The sequence below is a fragment of the Mandrillus leucophaeus genome, unplaced genomic scaffold (genome assembly GCF_000951045.1).
Source record: "Mandrillus leucophaeus isolate KB7577 unplaced genomic scaffold, Mleu.le_1.0 Scaffold75, whole genome shotgun sequence".
Lineage (NCBI taxonomy): Eukaryota > Metazoa > Chordata > Mammalia > Primates > Cercopithecidae > Mandrillus > Mandrillus leucophaeus.
In genome coordinates this window covers 142,562-169,196 of record NW_012108141.1, presented here as the reverse complement: position 1 = coordinate 169,196, position 26,635 = coordinate 142,562, and the positions used below count along the sequence as shown (strand labels likewise).

The following is a 26,635-nucleotide window of genomic DNA, read 5'->3' as shown; positions in this document are numbered from 1 at the left end:
CCTCCTCCCCCCCTCCTCCCCGTACTACTACTATTTATACTACTACTACAATTTATACTAATAGAACATAAAGTCATATATTTGTAAAGCACTAACTGAAATATTCATATATAAAAATAAAATTCTGCTAAATAATATGGGAAAGTAAAAATCAAGTGCAAATTGAATCTTCAATGGAAAACAAACTGATTTATTTCAAAATTTAAAAGTGGCATACAATTTGTTATATCAGAAAATCTATTGTGGGTATCAAATTATTTTTATATAGTTTGGTTTCTAACTTTGAAAGGTAAAGTGGCTTTGATATTATTTGTCTATGAAAAAATAGTAAAACACATAGCTACTATCAATTGAGTACCTATTAATTACTTGCCAAGAATTATATACATTGTTTCAATAATTAATATTTAATTATTTCCTTTTAATAGATGAGGAAACTGTGGCTCAGTGAAGTTACAGTGACTTATCACTCTCCTATATGGTAGAGACATTATTCACAGCCAGGTTTGAAATACTCTATAATTCCATACTTTCACCCCATTCCAATGCAACTGTATTATCATGATCTGAACAAGCAGAAAAGTCCAAAGAATGGCTCAAGTGCCAGAAATTAACTTAGTTTTCTCAAAGTGTTAGCAGGATATTCTGGAAAAAAGAAGAGGAAAAGGTTCTAACATATTAATTTTTCAACATTTTGACTATGAGTTCCCATAGCTCATCATCTCTGAACTACATATTACACTTTAAATTACACAGCTGGCTTAGCAGTTGGAGTCACTTTATTCCTGGTGTCAGATCAGATAAACCACTGGTCTGCTCAGGCATCATTATCTTCCTCCTCCCAATTACGTTTTTCAGACAACATGCTTACTACTGCATTCTTTTGCTCAAAAAGTGAGGTTTGAGTAGAGGAGGAGGGAATGTGAATGAGATACTGCATGAAATAATATCTGCCTGAAATTTTTTTAGCTCAGTGTCTACATTTTTGCATACTTTGCTGGTGGAAACCAACACACATTCACCATGTCCTGCCTATCAGTTTTCACAGAATTAGACTATGTAAGGCGTAATAGGTCTTCACCTGACCTGGGCTAGGGCTTCTCTGAACATTAATAAACATTTAGTAGCATCAATAGAGACCTGAAAATTATTCACGAGGCAGAAGATTATAATATCATTGTAAACACACCTTGTTATTCAAATACTTGCTTTAATCTTTTTTGTTTTTGTTTTTGAAATAAAGTATATGGATATGAAGATTAAACCCTGTACATGCTCATGAGAGACAGAGTGATTAATTTGACTTTAGAAAACACATATTAGGTTTCTGTCCCTTTTGATTTGACTTTCATGAGTATCTGTATCTGAGAAAGAAATAATAAGCTTACCTGCTGCTGGCTAGTGTAAATATATTCTTTGTCTATTTACATAAGGATCAGGATACAGAAGTAAGTGATCTCTCAAGAAATGTGGGGAGTTATTGGCAAGTGCCAGTGGATAGAGATGTCGATGCTTAACAAAAATTCTCTACTCTAATGATTTTGCATAATATCTCAGGGCGATCCTAAGCAACACATTTATGAAATACTGAAGGTGGCTTATGTGCTAAAATTAGTCATGTGAGAAAGAATTACATTTTATTCATATTTGATGCTCTGAAAAGCATTTTCCCCAATCATGTCTGAAAGAGAGCAAGGTAACCAGCATTACATCACCAGAATAACCTTTCATTGGCTAGTCTTTCCCTGAGGGCAGACAAAGGTTTGCACTTAGTTGAAGATGATGCTTTTAAATATTAATCCTATTATGTGTAGGGAAAAGGTGTTCTACCTGCTCCATTAAATAAAAATATAGAAGCATTATAGGACACTAATTTCCTTCAGCGACTTAATTTACTGTGGGTGTAGGTGTGAGGGCATATGTGTGTCTGTTTAAGGGAATTCCAGAAGTTCAGTATATATGGGAATCAGGTACGAGATCTTGATTGATATCAGCCCTTTCATATGAGATTAATGAACACATATGGTAAAACCAGGCTTAGATTCAATTTCATAAAATCAACATGATTTTAGACCTACTGAAACTATTTGACAATTGAGACAAATAAACAATCACCAAATCCTGTTGTCCACATTAAACTTGCTCTGGAGAATGAGACTCAGATGAAATGACATGGAAATGTTTAAAGTAAGTTCCTGAAAATAAGAATGTTTTATTATTCTTATAATAAATATAAATAATTATCATAATAATTTATTTGGATGATATCTCTGCAAACTTTAGACTCTGTAAAGTAATTCCATAGATTTCCTTGAAAGTGCTATAGCTTTGTTAGCAAGATTAAGAACGTTAGGGTATGTGTTCAGTTGTAGAGAAATAAAAGAGATTTAAAAAGATTTGCCTTTGTACATACTATTCTCTTTGTCTAACATGCCCTTCTTTCACTTCTCCAGTTGATGAATATTTATTCTTCCTTCTCAGATCCAGGGTAAATGTCACTTTCTTTGTGGAGCCTGTTAACTCCCCAGGCTAAGTTAACTGTTCATTCATATATCAGTGAGACTTAAGTGATTTTCAATTTGCATTCATAGAGCATATTGGAATCTCTTGTGAGATTAAGTCATACTGCATATGCCTCCTCCTACCCCAATATTGCACATTGTCACTATGCACCACTAAGAATTAATGTTTGAAGTGAGAGATATTTCTAATGGTGGGAAGGGAATGTTATACATATAAACGGGATGGAGAAAATTTAAAATCTGGTTGGAATTCACTGCTGTAGTATGGCTACTTTACATGATGGCCTCAGGTTCCCAGGCAAGTACCAGTCAAACCCCAATGTGCAAATGGTTTTCACACTTCTGCTTACATAAGAGTTGTTAATGTGCCATCGACCAAAGCAAGGCACAGGATCAAGTTGAAATTCAAAGACTTGGAGTAAAAGCAGTGGCCAAGTCACCCTGCAAAGGGAAGGGGATGTACACATGGGGACAACATAAATGTGTGGCCATTTTTTATAATCTACTATAGTAGCCTCTTGGCTCCCAGTCCACCATGTCAGCCATATAATTTGCTCCCAGAGTTATTCTTTAAAACACAGATTTGATTATCTCAGCTTATAAACATTTGATGGATCTTCACTGTCTCTAGGATAAAATATAAATTCTTTGTTATGGCAATCAAGGTCTTTTATATTCTGGCCCACCATCTTTATTTTGTATCATTTTCTAGCCCTATATTCAATTAGTCACTGTTCCCACACATGCCACAAACTAGACCAGATAGACTCATAACAAATATTCCTTGAGCAAGACAGACATAGTTACTACCTCGTGGAGCTTTTAGCCTAGTTGGGAAGATGGACATTAAAAAGGCAATTGCCTAAATAATAATTGAGCTACGGCAGTGATGTGTGCTACACATGAAATGTGTGCTGCACTGTGAAGGTGTCAAGAGGATCTGGGTCTGAACAGCACTGTGTATTCATGTGGCATATCCATGCCAAGTTTTTCCATGGGAAGAGAGAGGTGTAGAATAGACAGTGTTCTGTGTAGGGGAGACAATGTGATAAAGGTGGCAAGAAGCTTCCCTCAGGTAGAAAGCAGCCTGAACTCTCGGAAACACTGTAAGAAGGCCAGTATGGCTGAGATGTAGGAGTACAGCAGAGTTGCAGGAGATGACATGGAAGAGATAGGCAGTGTCTGGTTATGTAGAGACTCATAGAAAATATCAAGCAGTTTGCATATTAACTTAAGAGCAATGGTTAAAGTATTTTTAACATTTGGAAAAACATATTTTGAGGCAGCATAAAATTAAATGAAGAAACTGTTCTGTGTTTGCACATTTCTCTAATGAAGTGAGTTTAATATCTGGGGTGAAAGGAAAGGAGATAAACACAAAAATTACAAAATAAATTGAGATTCTAAGGTGGGAATAAATTCAGGCTTTTGTAGGAGTACCTCAAAGAGAAAATATAAATCAGATATGGGGATCAGAGAAATATTGTAAAGTTGCAGAAAAGCTGCAAGATTAATGGACACCTGAGCAGGGAAGAAAGGGAGAGAGAAAGCAATGCAGACACAGGGAAGAGTAAAAGCAAAGGTGGGCTGGATTTGACAATAAATCTAATATAATGGAGGAGGTAAAATGAGTTCATTACGACCAAAGCACATGATGAAAACAGCGAGAAGAGAGAGAGAAGCCTGGGGAGGTGGTCATGGGCACTTGGGGTCAAGAAACTTAGGTTGGGTGATGGTAGCTGTAGTTACTGTGTTCAGGGTGAATAAGCTTTTTGAAGAGTCTTTCATGAATAAACTTGGCTATTTACATATTTAGGAGTGATCTTTTGTAATATGAAAAACTTGTGAGAAAAATGTATACTACTAAATAATTTTAGAAGAAAGTAGTAAAGGAGAAATTCATCTTGCATTTTCATAAAGTTTCAGGCTATTGCATGCCACTAAATCATTACTCAAGAAATCCTCTTTCAGCCTGGCACGCATGTCTAATCTTCTGTGTTCTCTCTTCTCCCCTATGTGGCTGATGACTTCCCCCTCTACGTTATTGGCTTCAGATTTCTAAAAGGAAGAACTAAGACTTGGCTTGACATCATTTACATTATTCTTACTTGAAGACAACCATTTTTCAACGTCAGTATAAGAACAATAGGTACAGGGCAGAGGCTCTTTCATATTTAAAATTTGAGGTGATGATAGAGATAATGGAAGAAACTAATCATCCAGTTTTTATGAACGCCTCCAAAAAAATCCAAGGGTGGCATAGATGACAGGGTGCATAAAATTTACTCATGAAGGATACTAATAGCAACATAAAGGACACTAAAATGCCCTTCAAAATCTTAAGTAAGAATAAAATAGAAAGTATGTGGTCATGAATCTTTTGGCACCATCAATCCATCCTTCACGACAGGGTGTTTCCAGCTGGTGTGTTCTGTCATTGCTTCATTTGGAAACTTTATGTTCTCAGGTTCCCAGGGTCAAGAACCGAACAATTCAGATTCTTATTTAAGATACTTTGTTGGAATACTCTCTAATTCCTTGGTAAATAATAAATTTCTACTTCAGTAGATTATATATACTCCAAAGATCCCAAATAATGGCATTTCCAGATGTATCTAAGCAGAATTAATTTTGCTAGTATATTTTTGAAATTGTATATTCTGGCAAAGTTAAAGAATACATTTGTGCTCTATAAATTTATTTTTGGAGTGGAGAAAGAAGAACTGATGTCTCATGTTCCTATAGTATTGTTTTATTTGTCTTTCTATTTTGTCTGATCCACTGTCTCTTTTAAAGAAGTACTCTATGGCCCACGTCAGTTCTCCACAATGCTAAAATTATTTTTTAAAATCAACCCCCTCCCCCAAAAAGAAGATGGATGATTCTTTATCTGTGGCAAGGCAGCAGAACAAAAATTTCTTGCTTCTCTCATGTGAATTTCATCTTCCTGGTATACATATGTAATTGTCTAAATTAAATGCTTGAAGAATTTTCCCATGCTTCTAAATGCAAGCCACTTAAGCGTAGCCTCTCAAACATCCACTCTAATGAAGGGGAGACAAGCTTCAGGAAAATGAAGTACAGGAATAACAACCAGAAAAACCTGAATGACATAGGACGGGAGAAATAGTATGACTCAGGAGATAATACAGAAAACACTCCACTTTCTCATATGGTTGATAGAAAAATGACACTTAAAAGCATGGTGAACCAGAAAGCAAAGGGCTCCTTAACAAGTCAGTAGTTTGCCACTAAACTTGGAAGGTAACCAGGAATCAAGTGCTCCAGAGGGAATTTACTATATTTCTTCTTACATTCATCTGGTTGCTGAATCTTTAGGCTTCTACAAGTTTTTTAAATATATTGAGATGTCCATTATCATGGCATCCTGTGGTCAGTAATGAAATAGAGAGGATTATTGCCCTAATGTGGTAGAAATGTATGAGACTGATCTGTATTTCTGTACAAATTGTGTTGACTTCATTACCTTGGTAAGCTGTACCTACAAGGACTTCTCTCAACTATTTACTTTGCAACTTGTATTTGTAGGGTGGCTAAGTTTTATTTTCCTTTATATTAAGTTAAATATATATCTGGTAATATATGTTACAGATGTATACCATCATTCTCAGCAAACTAACACAGGAACAGAAAACTAAACACTGCATGTTCTCACTCATAAGTGGGAGTTGAACAATGAGAACACATGGACACAGGGAGGGGAATATCACATACTGGGGCCTGTTGGCAGGTGGAGGGCAAGAGGAGGGATAGCATTTGGAGAAATACTTAATGTAGACAACGGGTTGATGGGTGCATCCAGCCACCATGGCGCGTGTATATCTATGTAACAAACCTGCACTTTCTGCACATGTACCCCAGAGCTTAAAGTATAATAATTTAAAAACCTATTCAAAAAAACCATAAAAAAAGAAAAAAACATACCACTCACACTACTTAGAAAAAAAATACCACTCATACCACTTAGAAGACAATTAGTGGAACCAAATAGCAAGTCAGTCACCTGGAGAGAGTTTGAAATTGCTTTCTGTGAACTCTGGCTATGACATATCAGTGAAACCTTCTTTCTCACCATGGATGCTGTCAGCTGTCATTGTCAGATTCTATTTTAGTAGGCAGGAGTAACAATACTGCCTTGATATTTCTGGTAGTTCTGAGAGCTGGGAAAATTACTAAAAATATCTCCCTTTCATGATGTCTTTAAAAATACAAGATCATCATACACTCTTGTCATCCTCTCCAATCCTTTCCTCTACCCCCAATCCCTTTTTCCTCAAGTCACTGAACATTCGTATCAGAGTGGCAAATCTGTAAACTAGATAAGGCTTTCTGGAGTATCTTCCAAATCTCTTGGCAGGGCCTTAATTTCTATAGTCTGCCATAATCAACCCAAGATAGGAGAAGATAAAAATCTCCCTTCCATAGGTATTTGGTCTTAATATGGATCACTGAGAAACAACTATTAAAAACAAACAAACAAACAAACAACAAAAAAAACAACTCATCACAGTTCAAGCAAAGAAGAAAAACTTGCAGAGGTATTAGTCACCTCTCTTGTTCCTATGAAAGTATTTTTTGTGTCTCAACTTTAACTCTTCTCTACAAAGGTAGATGATCCAATGTCAAAGACATTCTACTAAATAGAGGTCTCTAGAAGTTGACTTGATTTCAAAGCCCTAGACTTCACAGTAAATATTCTGTCCATGTTGTAAGCCACAATGGAGGCAGCTGGCTTAGTGATGATAGGAATCTCATAGTGACCATCAGTGGTTCTACCTGTTTCGTGAAATGATCTGTGTGGATTCTATGATCACAGTGTTAATAACAATCTCCCAGAGGGGCTTTTACAGTGTTCATCAACTTTTCTAAATGATTGGAACAAGTTACCTCTGGGTTAAAGTATAAGATCTTCTCTTATAGTAAAAGCTGGAGCTTTGAACTACTTTATAATTATCTACCACAAAATGTAGATGTTTTGAGTCAGACTGATTAGCCACATCATCAAACTAAATGATTGACACTGAAAACTGAGGTGGTTGGGAGTCACTTTAATTTGGTTCTTTGTAATCACAGATTAATAGTTTTGTGAAAGTGATACAATTAAAAACCATCCTTGTTTACTTAGAAACTGATTATATACACGTACTTTCCCATGTTGTAGAACACACAATTGGGAGTAAGCAGTGCCTAAACTACTTTCCAAATAAGCTTACTTTGCATAATCTGGAAAACATAAATTCCGGGTGTACTCCCGGAATTATTTGTTGTGTGCACGATACACCAGGACCTCAAATAGTGCCTAGTATGAAGCAGCACTCACAAAATATGTGCTGAGTAAATCAATGAAGAATCAATGGATGTATCATTAATGAATATGTGTTGTTGAATTAATGATGTATTTGCTGTTACTCTGCAAGAAAGTTTTTGTTCCCATTAAGTTAACTTGAGGGGAGTATTTCTGTAATGTAAGAATGACACCATAGGTTTTTAAATACAGAGAATGTTCATACAGATAACCAGTGGCCTGAATAAGAAGGCTGAAATCTGGTGTGGGACAGAGATATAAAAGAAATGGGCCAGACACGATGGCTCACGCCTGTAATTCCAGCACTTTGGGAGGCCGAGGAGGGCAGATCACGATGTTAGGAGATCAAGACCATCCTGGCCAACATGGTGAAACCCTGTCTCTACTAAAAATGCAAAAATCAGCTGGGTGTGGTAAGTGTATCTGTAGTCCCAGCTACTCAGGAGGCTGAGGCAGGAGAATTGTTCCCACCCGGGAGGTGGAGGCTGCAGTGAGCCGAGATTGCACCACTGCACTCCGGTCTGGGTGACAGAGTGAGACTCCATCTCAAAAATAAATAAATAAATAAATAAATAAATAAATAAATAAAGGAAAAATAAACGTAAGATAGGAAGCTAACCTTACAGAGGCATCCAATCTAGTTAGGAATAACTAAGTAAAAGTGAAAGGATAGGATTAAGAGCAAGATGAGTAAGGCAAATGAAACCTGTAAGGAGAGTCTGGAAAAGATGGGAATAAGCATGAGTGCTTTAAAGTTGATTCATGTAAGAGTTGGGCAAAGAACAGACTACACTGGAAGAGAGTTTAGGCCAGAAAAGTAATGAGGAGGATGGTGGTAATTGAAGTGTGAAGTTGTATACTTCTGGATTAGTAGTTTAGTGGGAATGGAGAGAAAACGTGAGCAATGTGTGCTCGCTCGTACACACACACACACACACACACACACACACACACAGTTTTTCACCAGGCATTATGCTTGGCAATTCACCTACATTAACTAGCTTATGTAAGGTGATTATTTCATTTAATCTTCACAACAACTTTATAAGATAGAATTATCACAATTTTTCAGATGATATAATTGAGTCTCAGAGTGGTGAAATGATTTACCTAAGATCACAATTGTTTTAAGCAGTAGAGTTGGGATTCAAATCCAAGTTAGCTTGACTCCAAAGCATAGTCTTTTATGAAAGGTTGAACATAATACCAAAAGAGCAGGGAGTAAAAGATGAATCCAGACTTTCAAATGCAGAGCATTAAAAGAAAACATAAACGGAAAGCTGCTTACAAAGCACTCCAGCGGTTTTCACCCCATCTCTAGTAATTTCTTAGAAGAATGATACTGAGCTTCTATTTAATTCCAAACCCTTTCCTGACCTTATGTTTGACTATTGGGTTGGAATTTTGAGGAATGGTTTGGCCAGATGGAGTCTCAAATTAAAAGGTCCCTTTATAGGGGAGATTTCCTGCCTGGTGGAGATTCTTTTGCAAAATTCAAAATAAGGCACCAGATATTTGGGGAAAATTCACCATTGTATACAATATCATACTTCCCTTTTTCAACAGACCACGTTGGGCCTGCTATTGAGCACATAAAGCCTTTTATAATGCTTCCTCCTTTCCTTTGATTCTCTGTTCCCTCTACCAGGAAAGAGCCCCTTCCTCTCTTTTGCCCATTCTCTACCCTAAATACGCATACTCGAGTAAAATTCATCTCAAGAGGATTCCAGAACTGGCGCCTCCACTCTTGCTTATTCCAAAATCCTTTGAGTCATACTTGATTGATTCTTCTCTTTCCCTCATAGCTAATTGTTTAACCAATCATTTCAACTCTCCTTTAAAATTATATCTACCATCTAACCACCGCTTAACATCTTCACCCATTATAAGCTGCTCCACGCCCCATCATTTCTTACTTGGATAATTACAATAGCTTCTTAACAGCTATCCCTATTTATACCCTTAACCTCTATACAGCCTATGTGTCATTCAGTAGCCACAGTGCATTGTTAAAATACAAGCCAAATGTCATTTCTTTGCCCCAAATCCTCCAATGGATTTTCACTGCCTTAGAGTAAAATCCAAATATCCTTCCTTGGTCTATAAGACGGGATTGCTGCTACCTCTTTGACTTTATTCTCTATCACTCGCTTCCTTACTTACTGTTTCAGTTACAATGGCCCCCTTGCAGCTCATAAAAACCACCAAGCAGGCCCTCCTCAGGGTCTTTGCATTTGCTTCTCCACTTGCCTGGAATGCTGCTCCCTCACCTGTCCACATGACTCCTTTCTTCGTTTGTTCAGGTTAGCATAAGCCTTCCCTGACCACCCTTTCTAAGAAACTCAATGCCATCATTCTCTAGCCCTCTTAGTTTGTTTTATTTTTGTATCACTAAGACACTGCCTTGTTACATAGATATGTATGTATTTGTTTATTATCTGTCTCCTCTAACCAAAATGGAAGCTACTGGTGGGTAAGTACTTTGTCTCTTTAGGTCACTGTTGTATCCCAAGTGACTATAAAAATGCCTGACACATAGCAAATGCTTAATAGCATTGAACAACTAAATGAATGAACCAAATTTGAAGCATCTGAAGGGCTACCCTAAAAACAGTAATAATTAAGAGACTGAAAATAATCCAGTGAAGATAGAGATATAAAAAATGAAAGTCACAAAGGGACCTGACACAATTGTCAAAATTGTATAACATGGTCAAAAAGTATCAAATCTCTATCAATGATTGAATAATAAACAGTTTAGTTAGAATTAAAGACATTTAGGTGAGGTTATAATACTTGCACAAATTTTATTGCAAATCTGTGTATCTAAGATCTATGGAAAGCTCAGGGTAAGATTTGAGCCAAGATATAACTTCAGTGACACCAGGATTTCACCATAACCCCAGAAAAAAGTTAGTAAGTGGAGTATGCTTTGAAACCAATGAGAAAGCAATCAGACAATGATGAGATAGTTCCCTGAGGTTTTCAGAACAAAATGAATTCAGGATAGGTAAGCTGAATGATATGTGGATATTATAATAAAAAAGATAAATAAATATCTTTCTTTTCTATCCTAAGTAAGAGATTAGTCTTCAAGTTCTTATGTAAATGGTAGATTATTATTTACCAAAGTATAGCCTCCCATTCAGCGACTATGGATTCCACATCCCTTGTACTCCACACATGACTACATTCAGGTCTGTAGAAAGCTAGCAGATGTGATGCATGTACCTACTAGTTGAACTTTACTAAAGATGGATTTTCTTGTTCTGGGCTCTCTCTTTCACTTTTCCTTAGAAGACAACATAAATGAAGAGGCAATTCAACTTCAACCATGTGGATAAGGACAACACTCAGGTGGAACGATGTTATGGGATGAATTGTATCCCCTCTAAATTCAGATGTTGAAGTCTTAACCCCAGTACCTCAGAATGTGACTGTTTCAGGAGACATGGTCGTTAAAAATAAAATTAAGTTAAAATGAGGTCATTAGCATGGGGTCTAATCCAACCTTCTAAGAAGAGGAAACTTGGACACAGACACACACAGAGGGAAGACAATGAAAAGACACAGGGAGAAAATGGCCGTCTACCTGGCAAGGTTGCCTCAGAAGAAACAACCCTACGAATCCCCTGATCCTGGACTTTCAGCCTCTAGAATTTTAAGAAGTAAATTTCTGTTGTAAAAATCATTCTGTCTGTGGTACTTTGTTATGGCAGCTATGGCAAACTAATAGAAACAGTAGGATAGGAGAAAACAGTATCCCTGAATGATGCATAGCTGCCTAACTCCATTGACTGCCTCCCTAATTCAGACTTTCGTGGGAAATAGCAAAATTATCTTTTTTTTCAGACACAGTCTCACTGTGTCACCTAGGCTAGAGTGCAGTGGCATGATCTTGGCTCACTGCAACCTCTGCCTCCCGGCAGAGGAGCAATTCTCCTTCATCAGCCTCTTGAATAGCTGGGATTACAGGAGTGCGCCACCACATCCAGCGAATTTTTGTATTTTTAGTAGAGGCGGGGTTTCACCACATTGGCCAGACTGGTCCCCAACTCCTGCACTCAAGTGATCCACCTGCCTCCGTCTCCCAAAGTGTTGGGATTACAGGTGTGAGCCACCATGCCTGGCTAGCCAAATTATCTTGGCTATGCATTTTGGTTTCCCTTTGTTACAGCCCTTCACCTATACTCAAGTATAATACTTAAAAGGAAAAAAAAGGAAACAACCTAAGAGTTTAACAATAGAGAAAGGGTGAACCAAATAATGATACATTCACTGAACATAACCATAAACCAGAACCTCAGCAAGGCAAATCAGTAAAACAAGTTTAAGTGCATAAGTCATATATATTCCTCAAACTATATAGTTGATGCATACATAAAATATCTGGAAGCAACTTTAGTACAAAATATAATGATAATGTCAGTTGCGTTAGAGGAGTAGACATTCTTTTCCATAAAGTGTGACTTCTTTACTTTTGTAATTTAAACCACTGTCATCAACAATATAATGTACCTTTACATTAGACTTACCACCTTTACAAAGACTTATCACTTTAAATTTTATTATCCAATTATGTTAAGACAGTAGAGAGACGGAAGTCACTCTTAGACATTAATCTCATCTATTTTGATTTTAACAAAAATGCCTACATGCCATTTCTCTTTCCTATCTTTTTGCTTTCTTTACAACACCAATTCTTTCCTGTCTTATTTTATTCCTTGTTTTAGTATAAACCAATGAGTGGAAAAGCATTGTCAGAGTTGGAAGACAGGGAGGAGAGATGGCAGACAACAGGGAATAGACACTCCAGTTCTTCTTATTCCACCTCAATCCCTGCAGGAAGCATCATAAAATTGAAGCAAAGCTACTAAAGCTTCACAAGTGTAGAGAAATGTCTTTGTCTTAGTTATGAGAAATAAATGAGGCCCAAGAATTCACCTATAAGAGCACAGTTAATTGAATTAACAGCATGGAAGTAATTAATTAGACTGTTCAGCTGAACAAATCCATTTGATGAATTAAGAACAGTACAATTACGAGTTTTTGAGTCTAGGACTACACGCTATTTTCTGATGTGTTATTCATAAGAAGCTATTTACTACTCATAGCACATAATCTCATTTATATCTTTTGAGAATACAGCCTTCTTTGTCAGAAGTATATGAAGTTTCTTTCAAAGCTACAATAGAAAATGGTTTTAAAAAAATGCCCATGAGAGTAGGTATACATAAGTATAAAAAGTAATAATCTATATAGCAAATATAAATTTATAAATTAATAGATTATTCACTGTATGATTATTAGTAATGAAAAATAATTCTTAGACATGCAAAATAATTTTATCACAGATGCTTTTAAATACTGTTTCTTCTTTTAATGTCATAAGTCAGGAGGGAGGAAGTATGTTCAAGTAACAGAAGAGGAATGTTAAGCATTTGTCAGAAACTGGACATATTGATGAACTGTCAAGTTCTTAATTGGAAATCAATACAAAACAAAATAGCACTTCAATTTAGTAATAACTTTAAAGCCCTATTTATTTCCCAAAACATCCAAAGAGGCATGGCATTGCAGAAAAGGCCTAACTTGGATGTATGTTGAGGAAAAGAACATACTGGTTAGCAAGGTGCTTAGCACACATTACCTTCCACAGTGAACAACCTACCTGGACAGTAATAGTAATAGTGAGAAACTGTAACCAAACAACTGAATAATCATGTAGTAGAAGTGATTATGGCATTGGATATTGATTTGAACTATATGATCACTAATTTTATGAGACTCAATTGGACACAGAGAAAAATACAGGCAGTGTTCAATTTTTACAGTAGTGTAAGACCACAGAGATGACTGCTGAAACAGTGTGAAGCAATTTTAATAGTCAATGGGAGAAATTATATTTGTTTAGTGACCTTTAAAATTATTTTGTCGAAACATTAAAAGTTCTCTTACTGTGTTTTATAAATGTATAGTGGATTAAAAATAACAGTAAAATTAATATTACTGATAATAGTAAAACAAATATTACTATTTACTAGTAGTAAAACTAATAGTAAAACTAGTATTCACTAATAGTAAAACTACTAGCAAAATTAAACTAATATTTAAAAAACGAATGCAACTTAAAATGCTGAAAACATTGAGAACTGAACTGTTTTTTTCTCTGTAAACATTTTGAAAAGTATAGTTTGAATGGTTCTTGCCTTTTCTTGGTCATACAACTGATGATTAGGAGCAAGCATCTTTTCTATGCCTTGGTGAACTGGCAGATTCCTTTCTAAGTATGAATCAGCTTCCAACATTTTATCCTTTGCCCTTTCAATGGCATGAAATTTCTCTGCAGGTTCCTTTAATGTGAAGTTTTTTACATCCTCTGGGACACTGTCATCCTTTCCATCACAGCCATTTTGCTCATTTATGTCGATAAATCGTTCCCATCAATGTTATCTACTTTAACTGGGTCACCCAGTTTTCTTTACTAATGAAACAAATATTTCTGCAAGGACAATTTACTTCAATGATTGATTTTATCTACATCTGTTTTGTTTATCTTGGCTATAGTTATAGTGAAACTTTTCACCGATACTCATAAAGCAGCCACCACACTTTCCCTGTGGCAATTTGAAGCCAAATGTTACTTACGAGTTTTGTAGCATAACCCATCTTAAAGTTCCTCCCTCTCAGTTGGGGGATCATCCCTCACCTCAGGTTAAGTCCTGATGAACAACTTGAAGAGCAACATGTCAAAACCTATCACTTGCCTGCTCCTATGGGTGGCTGAGTCATGGCCTCACTGGCAAAGCCTTCTTTACCAAGTCCAGGTCCTCATTAGTACTCTGGCTCCATAAACCAGCACGCTGGCAAGCTAGATACAATTAATAATATGGGTGTCTTTTATGATAGGATTAGAAAATCTTGACCTTCCAGGTGAAAGTTTCTGTGCTTTTACATGATTGTTTGGTAATGCTCTGTTGGATGTCCAAGATACCCCAAACAGCAGAGCTGAATGGAGCCACTAATATAATTGCTATCATTTAACTGATAACACTGACAGCTAGTGAGGTGGTAAAGCTATAGGGCAACAGGCTAGGTCTCCCAGCCCTGTTCATCTCATATCTTTGTCCCTTTTCCATTTCCTTTTTAAATGTTTTATATATGCTTAGATACACAGAACTACAACTTGATTTAATAGTCATTACCAAGTTAGACTTCATGTGACATGGAGTATCTATATGTGCTACTATGTGTACACACCCACCAAAAATGCTCATGTAAAATTTGCTTTCAGAATACTTTTTACTTTCAGCAAAAAACATTCTAACTTAAAAATAAGAAAGCATGGAAGTGATATGAGACCAAAAAAATACTCTATGAGAGAAGAGTCTTATAAAACGTGCTAAACTGAACTGCTGGGTAAGCTTGCCTTATAGGCGGTCAAGGCTGTGAACTGCAAATATCCCTGCTTTTCTTGCCTCAAGCTGGTTATCTCATGTTGTCAATGCCATCTGGGTGCATCACAAATGTGGTAATTTTGCAATGAACGCATAACTATAATGTTATCAAGAAACAGAATGACAGTAAAGAAAATAAATAAGGCCAGGTTTTAAAATAAAATGCACTTTACTCTTTCAAGTTGAGAAATTCAAGTAAGTTACTCATATCTGACCTAAGTGACTGAACATGAAAGATTAAATAAATAAATGAGGTCATTCCCTACTGATTTCAGCATGTACACAACACACACACAGCCATAGGTATATGCATACAGATACACATGTTCATATCGAGAGTCATCACTGCTAGAACAGAGTTCCAACCATGTCAGGGACGCTATGTATTAGAGCCAATGAGGGCAGCAGTGTTTTCTTTGGTAAGGTACATCTGTACTCTGCTCTTATTTACACCATTTTGTCTCTAGAATGCATTGTTGCACATATGTGTCCTCAGGGTTTTCTTTTTCTTTTAGGCTCAAATGGCTTACTTGGATCTGGTCCCTGATGTATCTTAGAATCTCACATATATAAGGCCAGTATCCTAGGACACTTCTAACTGCATTTTCTATTTTATTCAATGATATGCTAGAATTTGGGGAAACTATCAGCTGATGAGCAGGTTCTAAGTGAAAATTCAAAATCTAAATTATTTTTAAAATGGCACCACCTATTCTTTTCAGTTTCTCTGTAAGAAGGGCACATCTATAACTAACGAAGTTCTTGATGTGGCACTGTATTTTTTGGCCAGAATAATCAGTCTTATACAAAAAAATATTTCTAACATAAAAATGTCACCACTTGCTTTACCATATTTGTGCCTTCATAGACATCTAAGACTCCTAGGCTACACTGAAAATCTGAACGCAGGTAAACATCTGACAAAGATAACGGAAGTAAAATCAGATTAGAGGGTCAGGCACCTAGAAATACATCAGTCTTGGGGCCCAGTTTCCCCTTTTGTAAAGAGAAGACTGGGTTAGAATTTTTTTTTATTGCTACGTATTTGTTGCCTTATATCTTTCACTGACCACAAAAACTAGCTTAGTTCCTTTTCTTTATTCTCTCTAAAACACAAGTGAAAAACACTGACTTCAACTATCTAGATAACTACCTAGATCTGAAATATAGTTAAGGTTGGCAGACACATCCTAAAGTACCTTCTGGCTCTAAGAGTGAATGGCTGAGAATAGAGCATATTTGACTAAGCTAGAGTAAGATGACAACTCCCGAAATTCAAAACAATGCCCAGGTCTATAAAAGGACAGATGTATTCTATTAATAAAAACTGTACTACAAGAAATTTGATCCCTAAACCAAATATTAATGATACAATTAGAAGAGAGGGAGAAAAGGAAGAAAGGAAGGATAAAAGGGAGGGAAGGAGAGAAGAAGGGAGAAAGTAAATATTTAAGTCTGATTGAACTCTCTTCCCTCAGAAGAAAGAGGTGATGACTAATAAGTTAATAATTCCCCCATAAATGAAACTTCTCTATTTTTAAAATATGTAAGGTAGAATTTTTTTAAATCTTCACTTATCAAAAGATATTGGTTTATTACCTTCAAAGTCCACATCTCCAACTAATTTTGTCTTTCCTGTCAGTGGATCATGGACGTAGTTGATACCCACATCAATTACAGCAGCACCTTCTTTAACCATATCAGACGTAATCAAGTTTGGAATACCTGAAAACAAAAAGAGTTGTTTGTCCTTCAGCATAACAAATGTTTATATATATGTTTGGTAGGCTTATATACATACACACACACACACATATGTGTGTGTATATATATGTGTGTACAACACACACATATATATGTGTGTGTATATATATGTGTGTATAACACGCACACATATATGTGTGTATATGTGTGTATAACATGCACATATATATGTGTGTGTATAACATGCACATATATATGTGTGTGTATATATGTGTGTATAACACGCACATATATATATGTGTGTAATACGTTGTTCCTTAAAAAACAGGCCATTGATCATTTCTGATCTGAGAGAAGAACAAAGATGATTAAGGCAACACATAAGGGCTTCTGAGGATGAAATCCTGCAGGAGTTAACCTCTCACCTCAGAGATCGCTTACCTGACATCGCAGGGATACCTGCTTGAGCAGCATCCTTTTGTATGTCACATACTATGAATGGCATGGGGAGATTGCGGACATGAGACAGGCTCCTGCTGAGGTGTGATGGAGTGGAGCACAGTGAAAGCAACTTGGAAATTGGAAGGAGGGAAAGAAAGAAAGGGAGGAAGGGAGGGAGGAAGGGAGAGAGATAGAAAGGAAGGGAGGGGGAAATAAAAGAATGAGGATAATAATAATTCATATTCCCCAGGGTTGTCGTAAACAGTAAAGTGCCATACTCATAATGGCATCTCATCAACTCCAAACATGAAGTTCTAAGTGCTATCTTGAGCTTTCGTTTTATTTTTTCTTGGTTTCTTTGGATCACAATGTCTGTATGATTCTGAAAGGTGTAATGTATAGTAAGCTCTCCTCACTATTGGTCTGTTCCAGTTTAAAAGACAGATCTACAGAGATCTTATGTCATCATCTATTTCCTGCAATTATTTTAAAATTTTGTTTCAAGTACAACAGTACTGGCTAAGATTAATGTTCCAGTTTAAAAAAAAAAAATAACATTGAACAATCCAACCACAAATTTAGTAGATTAAAGCAACAATTTATTACTATGTCTTATGATTCTGTGGGTTGACTGAGTTCATCTGGATGTATTTGGCTTAGGATCTTTCATGTAATTGGAGTCAGATAGTGTCTGAAGCTAGAGTCATCTAAAGACATGGCAGGCTAAAAGGACTCACTTACATGGTTGCAGCGGATGCTTATGATTGGCTAGGAGTATAGTTAAGGCTGTCAATGGAACACATATGCATGAACTCTCCATGGGGCTTAGTTTCTCACAGACTGGCAGCTGGTTTCCAAGAGGGAGTGTTCCAGGAGACAAGAAGTATTAGTTACCAGCCTCTTAATGCTTGGACCGGGAAACTAGCATAATGTCACTTCTGTCATATACTATTGGTCAAGAAGTAACACAGTCCACTCAGATCAGGAGGAGGAACAGAGACTCCACTTCTCAGTGGGAGGAGAATCAAAGACTCTGTGCTCATCTTTATTATTCTATCACAATGCTTCTGATGGACATGGTTTCTGGTAGGTTATCTGCTCACATTCGGATTCTAGATCTCTTGCGGGAAAAGCCTACCCACTGTGTTGTTAGAGACATTCTAGCACCTGTACTATCCATTTAAGCATTACGGACGGCTTAAATGTCACCTTGTAACATGATTTTTTCTGCTAGCAAGAGTTTAAAGGCTATAAACAAATGGTCAATGTCAACATAGATGTAGCTATGGGATAGCTTCTTTAGTCTCATAATGATGTGACAGAAGAGTCACCAATGTTTGAGATGTATTTTTTCCTTGCATTCCTATCCTGTGATATAGAACTTATCTTTCTTATTGGTTCTGACATAGGTACTATGCCTCGGTCCAAATAGTCATAAAATCCTCTTTCTTCTTGGTATCCAATAGAAAAAGAAGACATACATTGAGTATAGCTGCAGAAAAAAAAATTCAAGATAAAAATATTCATAAAATAGTTATTATTGTCTAGCCTCTATGCTAATGGCAAAGATCCCAATTTCCCTCTGATTATTATAACATCTCAGAGAATATTAAATGGCAATGAACAAATGGCAAAATTTTCAAAATAGAGGAAAGTGTGAGCTTGATTTTAATTCCCAGGAAACTTACAAAATGGAAAAACAACTTTAAATGTTTATCTTTTTTGGATAGTGATGCTTTATATGTCCACTGTAGAAAATTTGGAAAATATGTAAAAATTTAATATGAAAATAAAAATCACTATTATCTTACTATCCAAAGAAAATAAGTATCCGTATTTTTAGTGTATTCCTTTCTAGGATTTCAAAATATTTATATATTAAATATAAAATATGAAACCTGCATTTCCTTAATGTTGTGTCTCACTATGTATCTCACCACTCTGTTATTACATTAAAATGTGAGCATTTTCCCATTTCATTTTATTTGAAAATTAGAAGCTATATGAACTAATTCATTATATGGATTACCATAAAAATGTATTCATTCCTGCAGTGTTTCTAATATTTTGCTATTATAAATAATGCAGTGATGGTCATTTATGTTCAGAAAACGATGGGTAATTTCTTAATTACAGCATCAAATTTTAGAAAACTTTTCACTGAACTCTTATGAATGGAAAAATATAGGTTAGATGAAAGCATCTATTGGTAGAATCATAGGTAGTTAAATAACATATTACGAAACTGTTGACCAATGCATTTGTAAGGTCTATTGAGATCTTCTGTGAAAAGTATTTGTCAATACCATGTTCAAATTTTAATAAATAATTTGGAAGAACACATTGGCATTGTGATGGTTTTATCTTTGTTCTCCTCCAGATCCATTTTCACCTTTTTTCTGCTTTACTCTAGGCCAGCGGTGGGATTGATCCTTACAAGGGTCTTGTGTGCTTCTTGTCTCTCTTGGAACCACATCATGGCCATGAGAACAAATTCAGGCTAGTCTGCTGAAGGATACAAGTACCATAGAGGAAAGCTGAGTTACTTTAGCTGAGGCCATAATAGACTGATCAGTTCCCTGTCAACAACCAGTAACGGCAGATGCTTGATCAGGCTCCAGAAAGATCATCAGAAATAAGTGAGTCAAGGTTACTATAAGTGATCAGCTGAACCATGGACTCAGGAAAAAAATTTTTTAAAGGTGGTGTCTAAGTGACTTTTTTTTTTTTTTTAACATACCAGTAGCTACATAGCTCATATTTACAAATGACACAAAATTGGACAGAATGGCTACTGGGTTGTAATTTTGGAGTGATGGATTATAAGTATCAAGAATAATCTGAATGGGAACAAATGTATAATTCTCATGAAGTGCTGTACTTGATTAAAAACTCAATACAAAACTAAGATGGTCTCCAGATACAAGGATGTAATATTTTCCAATATATTTTTAGCAAACTCTCTGGAATAGTTGGTTGTACTTCAGAGGCTGGTGTAGGGAAGAATGATTAGAACCAGTCTACAAATCATGTCAAATTCTTATCACTTGCTATCAAACTAGCTGGCTCAATTAATTATTACTGATCTACAATAAGATAAAATCTTGTGCCACAATATAAAGCAACTATCTCAGTAAACACAGTTTAATTCAGCTAACTTTATTATTACTTTTTGTAGAAAGAATTTTTCAATGAAATAAGTGGTGTGTTGATTTATAGTTTGGTGCAAGCTCCCTATCTTCTTGCAGACCTATAACATACAGTGAGCAGAGGGTAAGAAATAGTCACTGACCATCACCAGTGCACTGACCACACAGTGAAAACCTCTGCACTAGAGGAATGGTTAAATGAACTTAGGCTACCTATCTCAGAAACAAACAAACAAACAAATGCATACACCTAAAAACAAAACAAGAAAACCCCAATAACTAGAGTAGTTTCTTCAATATGTTAAAAACTGCAAATCAGGAAGATTTTACTCTATATGGTTTCAGAGAGAAGAAAGGAAAAAACACAAAGGGAGGGAGGATCTTTTAGCTCAGTAAAAGATATTCTAAGGATAATATACCACAAAGAGAAACTGTATGGTGTCCTTATTTCTTACTAGTAATATTCAAAATAAAGAAGGGATTGAACTGGGAAGGTTAGTTGTAGGAAGACAAGTCCCCAGATTACCTTGGCTGCCCCAGCTCTTTCCCCTGCCACTTAACAGAGACTTTCTCTTTATCCCATTCTAGTTCTAGAATGGGGCATCTTGAGACACAGAGAAAGTGTTGGGTACAGTCTAGGCTATGTCCTCCTCCCTCCTAGAATGGGATGTTCCCCAGTGCTTGAGCTCAGCAATTCAAGTGGTGTCTAGGGTGTATTGAGTTCCCTCAGCTGTGTCACAATGGGGCAAGCACCGATGACACTCCATTCGCCCTGGGCAGTTTCCTGAGACTTGGGAAGCTGGCTCACCAAGGATTCTAGGCTTCTGGTTATTCTTGCTGCATATCTGCGTTGGCTGATTTGTGTGAGTGTTCTGTCTCACCATTCTTATGCAAGTGATAGAGGTACTGGAACCCCTTTTGCTCCTCCATGCTGTTGTCATGGTGTTGGGACTACGGAAGCATCTAGGTCTTCTCTAAACTTCTGTCAGACTTATAAACTTCTGTATTAGTTATGCCTTTCAATTCTATGACTTAAACATTCTCCTTTGTCCTTTCAAATTAAAAAAAAAAAAAACAAAACCTCTTCTTTCTTTTTCCAAGTAATTCATCTCTGAAGTTGTGTTGACCTTTGACTCTATCATTCATTCTACTTAAGAAGATAGAGAAATTATATAAATTACATTTAATGGTTGGAATTATGACAAACATTCAAAATCTCTATTTTAGTTAGGCTAAATACACTGAGTAGTCCACTTACATTGCTGTCTTGTAGAGGCAAATGATTGGAAGCACATAGTTGCTCAATCAGTGTATTTTTATAGATATTGAAAAGAAATTTCTAAGACTTGATGTGTTTAATTCCCCAAGTACACAAATGCAATATAAATTCTTGTCATGTGATAACATAGAATTAAAATCTACTTAAATATTAGATAAATAAAAGACATATATCATTAGGATGCACAGTTAGGATATTTTTCTTTTTGTTAGAGTTGAAAATGAATGATTTCAAGTGAATGATTCCTATGAGTTTACTTTTTCTGTTGTTGCTGTCATAATTCCATGGGAACCAATCCTTAATTTTTATACATAATTTGAGGGCTCAAGCATTATATGTGAGAACCAAAACCATCTACGCTCACATAGCTTATATATTATAAGCTGTAATATTAACATTATTTTGTTATTCAGCTGTCTTCATCTACATAACTTTCTTACTCCAGGAAAGTCTTGCTCAGAAAGATGAAATTTGAAAGTGATTTTGTCTCAGGAACTTATGAAAAACTCATTTAATGAATATTAAACCTTTTGATTTTTCAGTAGGTAGCATCAAATAGCTGATTCTGTAGGATGTTTTGAAACCTTTGCTTCAAAATCCTCTGTATCCACCAATCCTAAACTTTCATATTATAATCATCCAATTCTAAGCAAGCCTCCATAAGGCATGTTAAAAGACTTGCCTTGCAATACAACTCAGGACACAGGCATGGACAGAGACTTATAATTAAACCACCAAAAGCAATTGCAACAAAAGCTAAAATCAACAAATGGGATCTAAAACTAAAGAGCTCCTGCACAACAAAAGAAACTATCATCAAAGAGAACAGGCAACCTACAGAATAGGAGAAATTTTTTGCAATCCACCATATGACAAAGGTCTAATATCCAGAATTTACAAGGAATTTTAAAAAATTTACAAGAAAAAAAAACCCTATCAAAAAGTAGGCAAAGGATATGAACAGGTGTTCCTCAAAAAAAAAGACATTTATATGTCCATCATCCATATGAAAAAAAAGCTCAACATCACTGATCATTAGAGAAATGCAAATCAAAAGCACAGTGAGATACCATCTCACACCAGTCAGAAACGCAATTACTAAAAAGTCAAGAAACAACATGCTGGTGAGGCTGTGGAGAGATAGGAACCCTTTTACATTGTTAGTGGGAATATAAATTAGTTCAACCATTGTGCAAGACAGAGTGGTGATCCCTCGAGGATCCAGAACCAGAAATACCATTTGACCCAGCAATCCCATTACTGGATATATATCCAAAGGATTATAAATCATTCTACTATAAAGACACATGCACACGTATGTTTATTGCAGCACTATTTACAATAGCAAAGACTTGGAAACAACCCAAATGCCCATCAATGATAGACTGGATAAAGAAAATGTGGTACATATACACCATGGAATACTATGCAGCCACAAAAGGGAAGGAGATCATGTCCTTTGCAGGGACATGGATGAAGCTGGAAGCCATCATCCTCAGCAAACTAGCACAGGAACAGAAAATCAAACACTGCATGTTCTCATTCATAAGTGGGAGTTGAATAATGAGAACACATGGACACAGGGAGGGGAACAACAAACATTGGGGCCTGTTGGGGGTGGAGTAAGCATCAGGACAAATAGCTAACCTATGCAGGGCTTAAAACCTAGGTGATGGCTTGATAGGTGCAGCAAACCACCATGGCACACAGATACCTATGTAACAAATCTGCACATTTTGCACATGTATCCTGGAACTTAAAGTAGACAAATAAAAAAAATAAAGACTTGCTTTGAAACAAACTCTAACATCTTATAAATGCTTCAACTTTGCCCCCACACCCTAACATGTTACTAAGTTTAACTGGTTCTCCAGGAGAAAAAATATCTCGGATATTTTTTATGTAGAATTTGATGATTTCTATAACATAAATAGTCCTACCATGGCTGACTTCAAGCTACTAATGTGAACTCACTGAACATGGATTGGGGAAGAGATGCTCAGAAACAATCTCACAGGCTGGTGGAGCAAGCTTCAGCATACCACTGCTACTAAGACTCTGTCAATGCCGTTCTCACCCATGCTACAGTAACCGTAAACTAAGATTTGTCATATCATTGAATTGTTCGAGTAATATTTTTGGGGAACCAGCATTCAATAATCTTAAAGATCCACAAAGATCTAGTCAAAAACTTCTCTTGTACGTGATCCCAGACCTTGAGTCAAAAAGCATGAGTGTCTTGTGGTCTATTGAAATTCCTGCTAGGGTAAGGAGCTGTTGGTCTCTCTGACTGTTATGATGAGGTATGGCTCACATTGAGTCTAACCTCTTCCATATTTTGTTACATAAAGTTCCCCATGCACTGCATTTATTTTGTCTTCTATGAATAAAAAGCCCTTTTTAAGGAATCCTTTGACTGATCAGATTTGAATAAGTTTTATCCTTGGTAGAAATCAGTTTTATTACTAACTACACTATATATCTCTATCTCTATCTTTTTTTTGTATCTTTATAAAAGCAAACTTCACAGAATGGGAATGGGTGTAAACTAGACAAATCCATCCTCACACTGACCTTGACAGGCTGGGCATGGTGGCTTATGCCTGTAATCCCAGCACTTTAGGAGGCTGAAGGAGGTATATCACTTGAGGTCAGGAGTTTGAGATCAGCCTGACAAACATGGTGATACCTGATCTCTACTTGAAAAAAAAAAATAGAAAAAAAAAAAATCAAACTGATCTTGAGGACTGAGAAATTCAGAAAGTTCCTCCGAACTTTGCAAAACTCTGGAAAAACTTTGTCTCGGGTCACTTACCAAAATCTTATGAGTGCTTTTCCCAGTGTGTCTTGTGAAATTTCTCCAAACCTTACTGTCTGTGAAAACTGCACATGTGTGAGGTTTGCAGCTGGAGAAGGCCCAGCCATCAGGCCATGTGGGGCTGAGGCAGGAGGTACACAGCGGTATTTTCACCTGATGGTTCCTAGACTCTGCTGGACTTGGCTCAGTTTAAACCGAAGACCATTCCCCTTCTGACAGACTCTTTCTTTGCACATGTATTTATGCTATAACCTGAATTCTTATATTTATTATCTTTCTAAATGGCTTGGTTTCACTAAAGATAATTTAGAATTATAATAGACATTTTCAAGGAGCTTTGGTATGAACAAAAGTGTTCATTTGAGAGATGCCTTAGAACATAAAGGAATAAAATTCTAAACATCCAATGATCTGCACTGTTAATGTGTTTGAGGAAGTATCCAAAATTATTCAGATGTCAAAATTGTTCCCTTAAAAGATTCCTTTGTTGAGGCAAAAAAATAAAAGTGAAATACTTAATCTGTTTTAGATTCCTTCAAACTTCAACAGAAACTTAATGACCTTTATCCTATGATTCTTCTTCTCCCAGCCTGTTTCTCCTTCTCCTTCTGGCTTGTTCCCCCTTTCTTCTAGCTGTCCAGAAACCCCTAAAGTGCATTATCTTATAAAGTTAAGCCTCTGTCAGAACAGAAAAAGTAAAAAAACACTCTTATTGTTAATTTTAAGACTTCATCTCATTCTGAGCTAAAAGCCACTATTAAAATGTACCCAAAGCCTCACCATGATAAAATTTGCAGAGACATCAGGAATAGTTTTAGGAATGTACAACCCATACTTGTCAAATCGATATCTATTACTTCATATGCTCAGATACAAAAGAACTGGATAAAAAAGGCATAACACAAAGATTCCTAATTTTATAAGAAATCAGAGGTATTTTGCAAGCTGTAGATTTTGAATGTCTTTTGGCTATCCCCCAAATCATTCCTGTGAACATAGATTGGACTCTGATTCAGTCCTATAAGCAAAGAAAGAATCAATTCATTAGGGAGTTCAAGGATAGGTTATTTGGCACCTTTTGACAAAATTCAGAAGTAAACACTGATTCAGATGAAGCCTCGCTTCCTCTCATTTTCTTGTGAATAACCTTAAGCCAGAAATAAAAGAATTAAAACACAAGAAAAAGCAGAAATGGGAAACAGCCTATTGCCAGACCTCTAGCATCCTCTTGAACATTTTGAAAGGGACTTGGCACAAAAATCAAATACGACTTAAATCAAATTCAGGCCCCTACAGATAAAACAATCAGACATTAGCAATCATTAAACACCCCCTAAAGAGGGAATCACTCGGTAAAGACATTTACAGATACTGTAACCAGAAAGAACACTGACAAAAAAGTTAGTATATCAAAAATAAAGGAAAAAAATGAAGGATGTAAAAATGAAAGTGCTTTAAAGGAAATCAAATGCCCAGTTTCTCATTTTACCCTTAAATTCACAAGGAGAAATTTCTTATAATGTTAAAGAACAACATTTTGATTGATACAGGTACAACCATATTAGCCTTAAACTCTTCTATTCTTATTCAACATTCCCCTTGGAATAAACATACTATGCAGGTGGTGGGCATTTCTAATAATTCCTAAACATTCCTTATGTCCAGGCCTAGAACAGAAATATAGTCTTCCCTCCTCTGTGATTCCACACCTGTTAATTTGATACTCTGAGAGTGGAGTTGCCAGATTAAATGATGTCCTGATTATCTCTTTCTTAAAATCCCTTAGGATGCCCTATTCATAGCTAGTTTGGATAAGGACGTAGACTTACTAATACCTTTGTATCCAAATCAAGCCCAAATTGAAGATATCAAAGAGATGCCAGAATTTTTGTGGGTAAAACTTTGATATTATCATCAACATTATTGGGACTACACCTAT

The 26,635-nt window shown here is 36.2% G+C and overlaps 1 protein-coding gene across 1 annotated transcript in view; it reads right to left on the bottom strand.

Moving 5' to 3' along the window:
• MTHFD2L (methylenetetrahydrofolate dehydrogenase (NADP+ dependent) 2-like) overlaps positions 1 to 26,635 on the bottom strand; it is a 129,837-nt gene that overhangs the window by 3,706 nt on the left and 99,496 nt on the right. Inside the window, exon 7 of the mRNA XM_011966147.1 lies at positions 16,905 to 17,030. Within this exon, the coding sequence (XP_011821537.1) occupies positions 16,905 to 17,030 (126 nt within the window). The remainder of the gene's footprint in view (positions 1 to 16,904; positions 17,031 to 26,635) is intronic.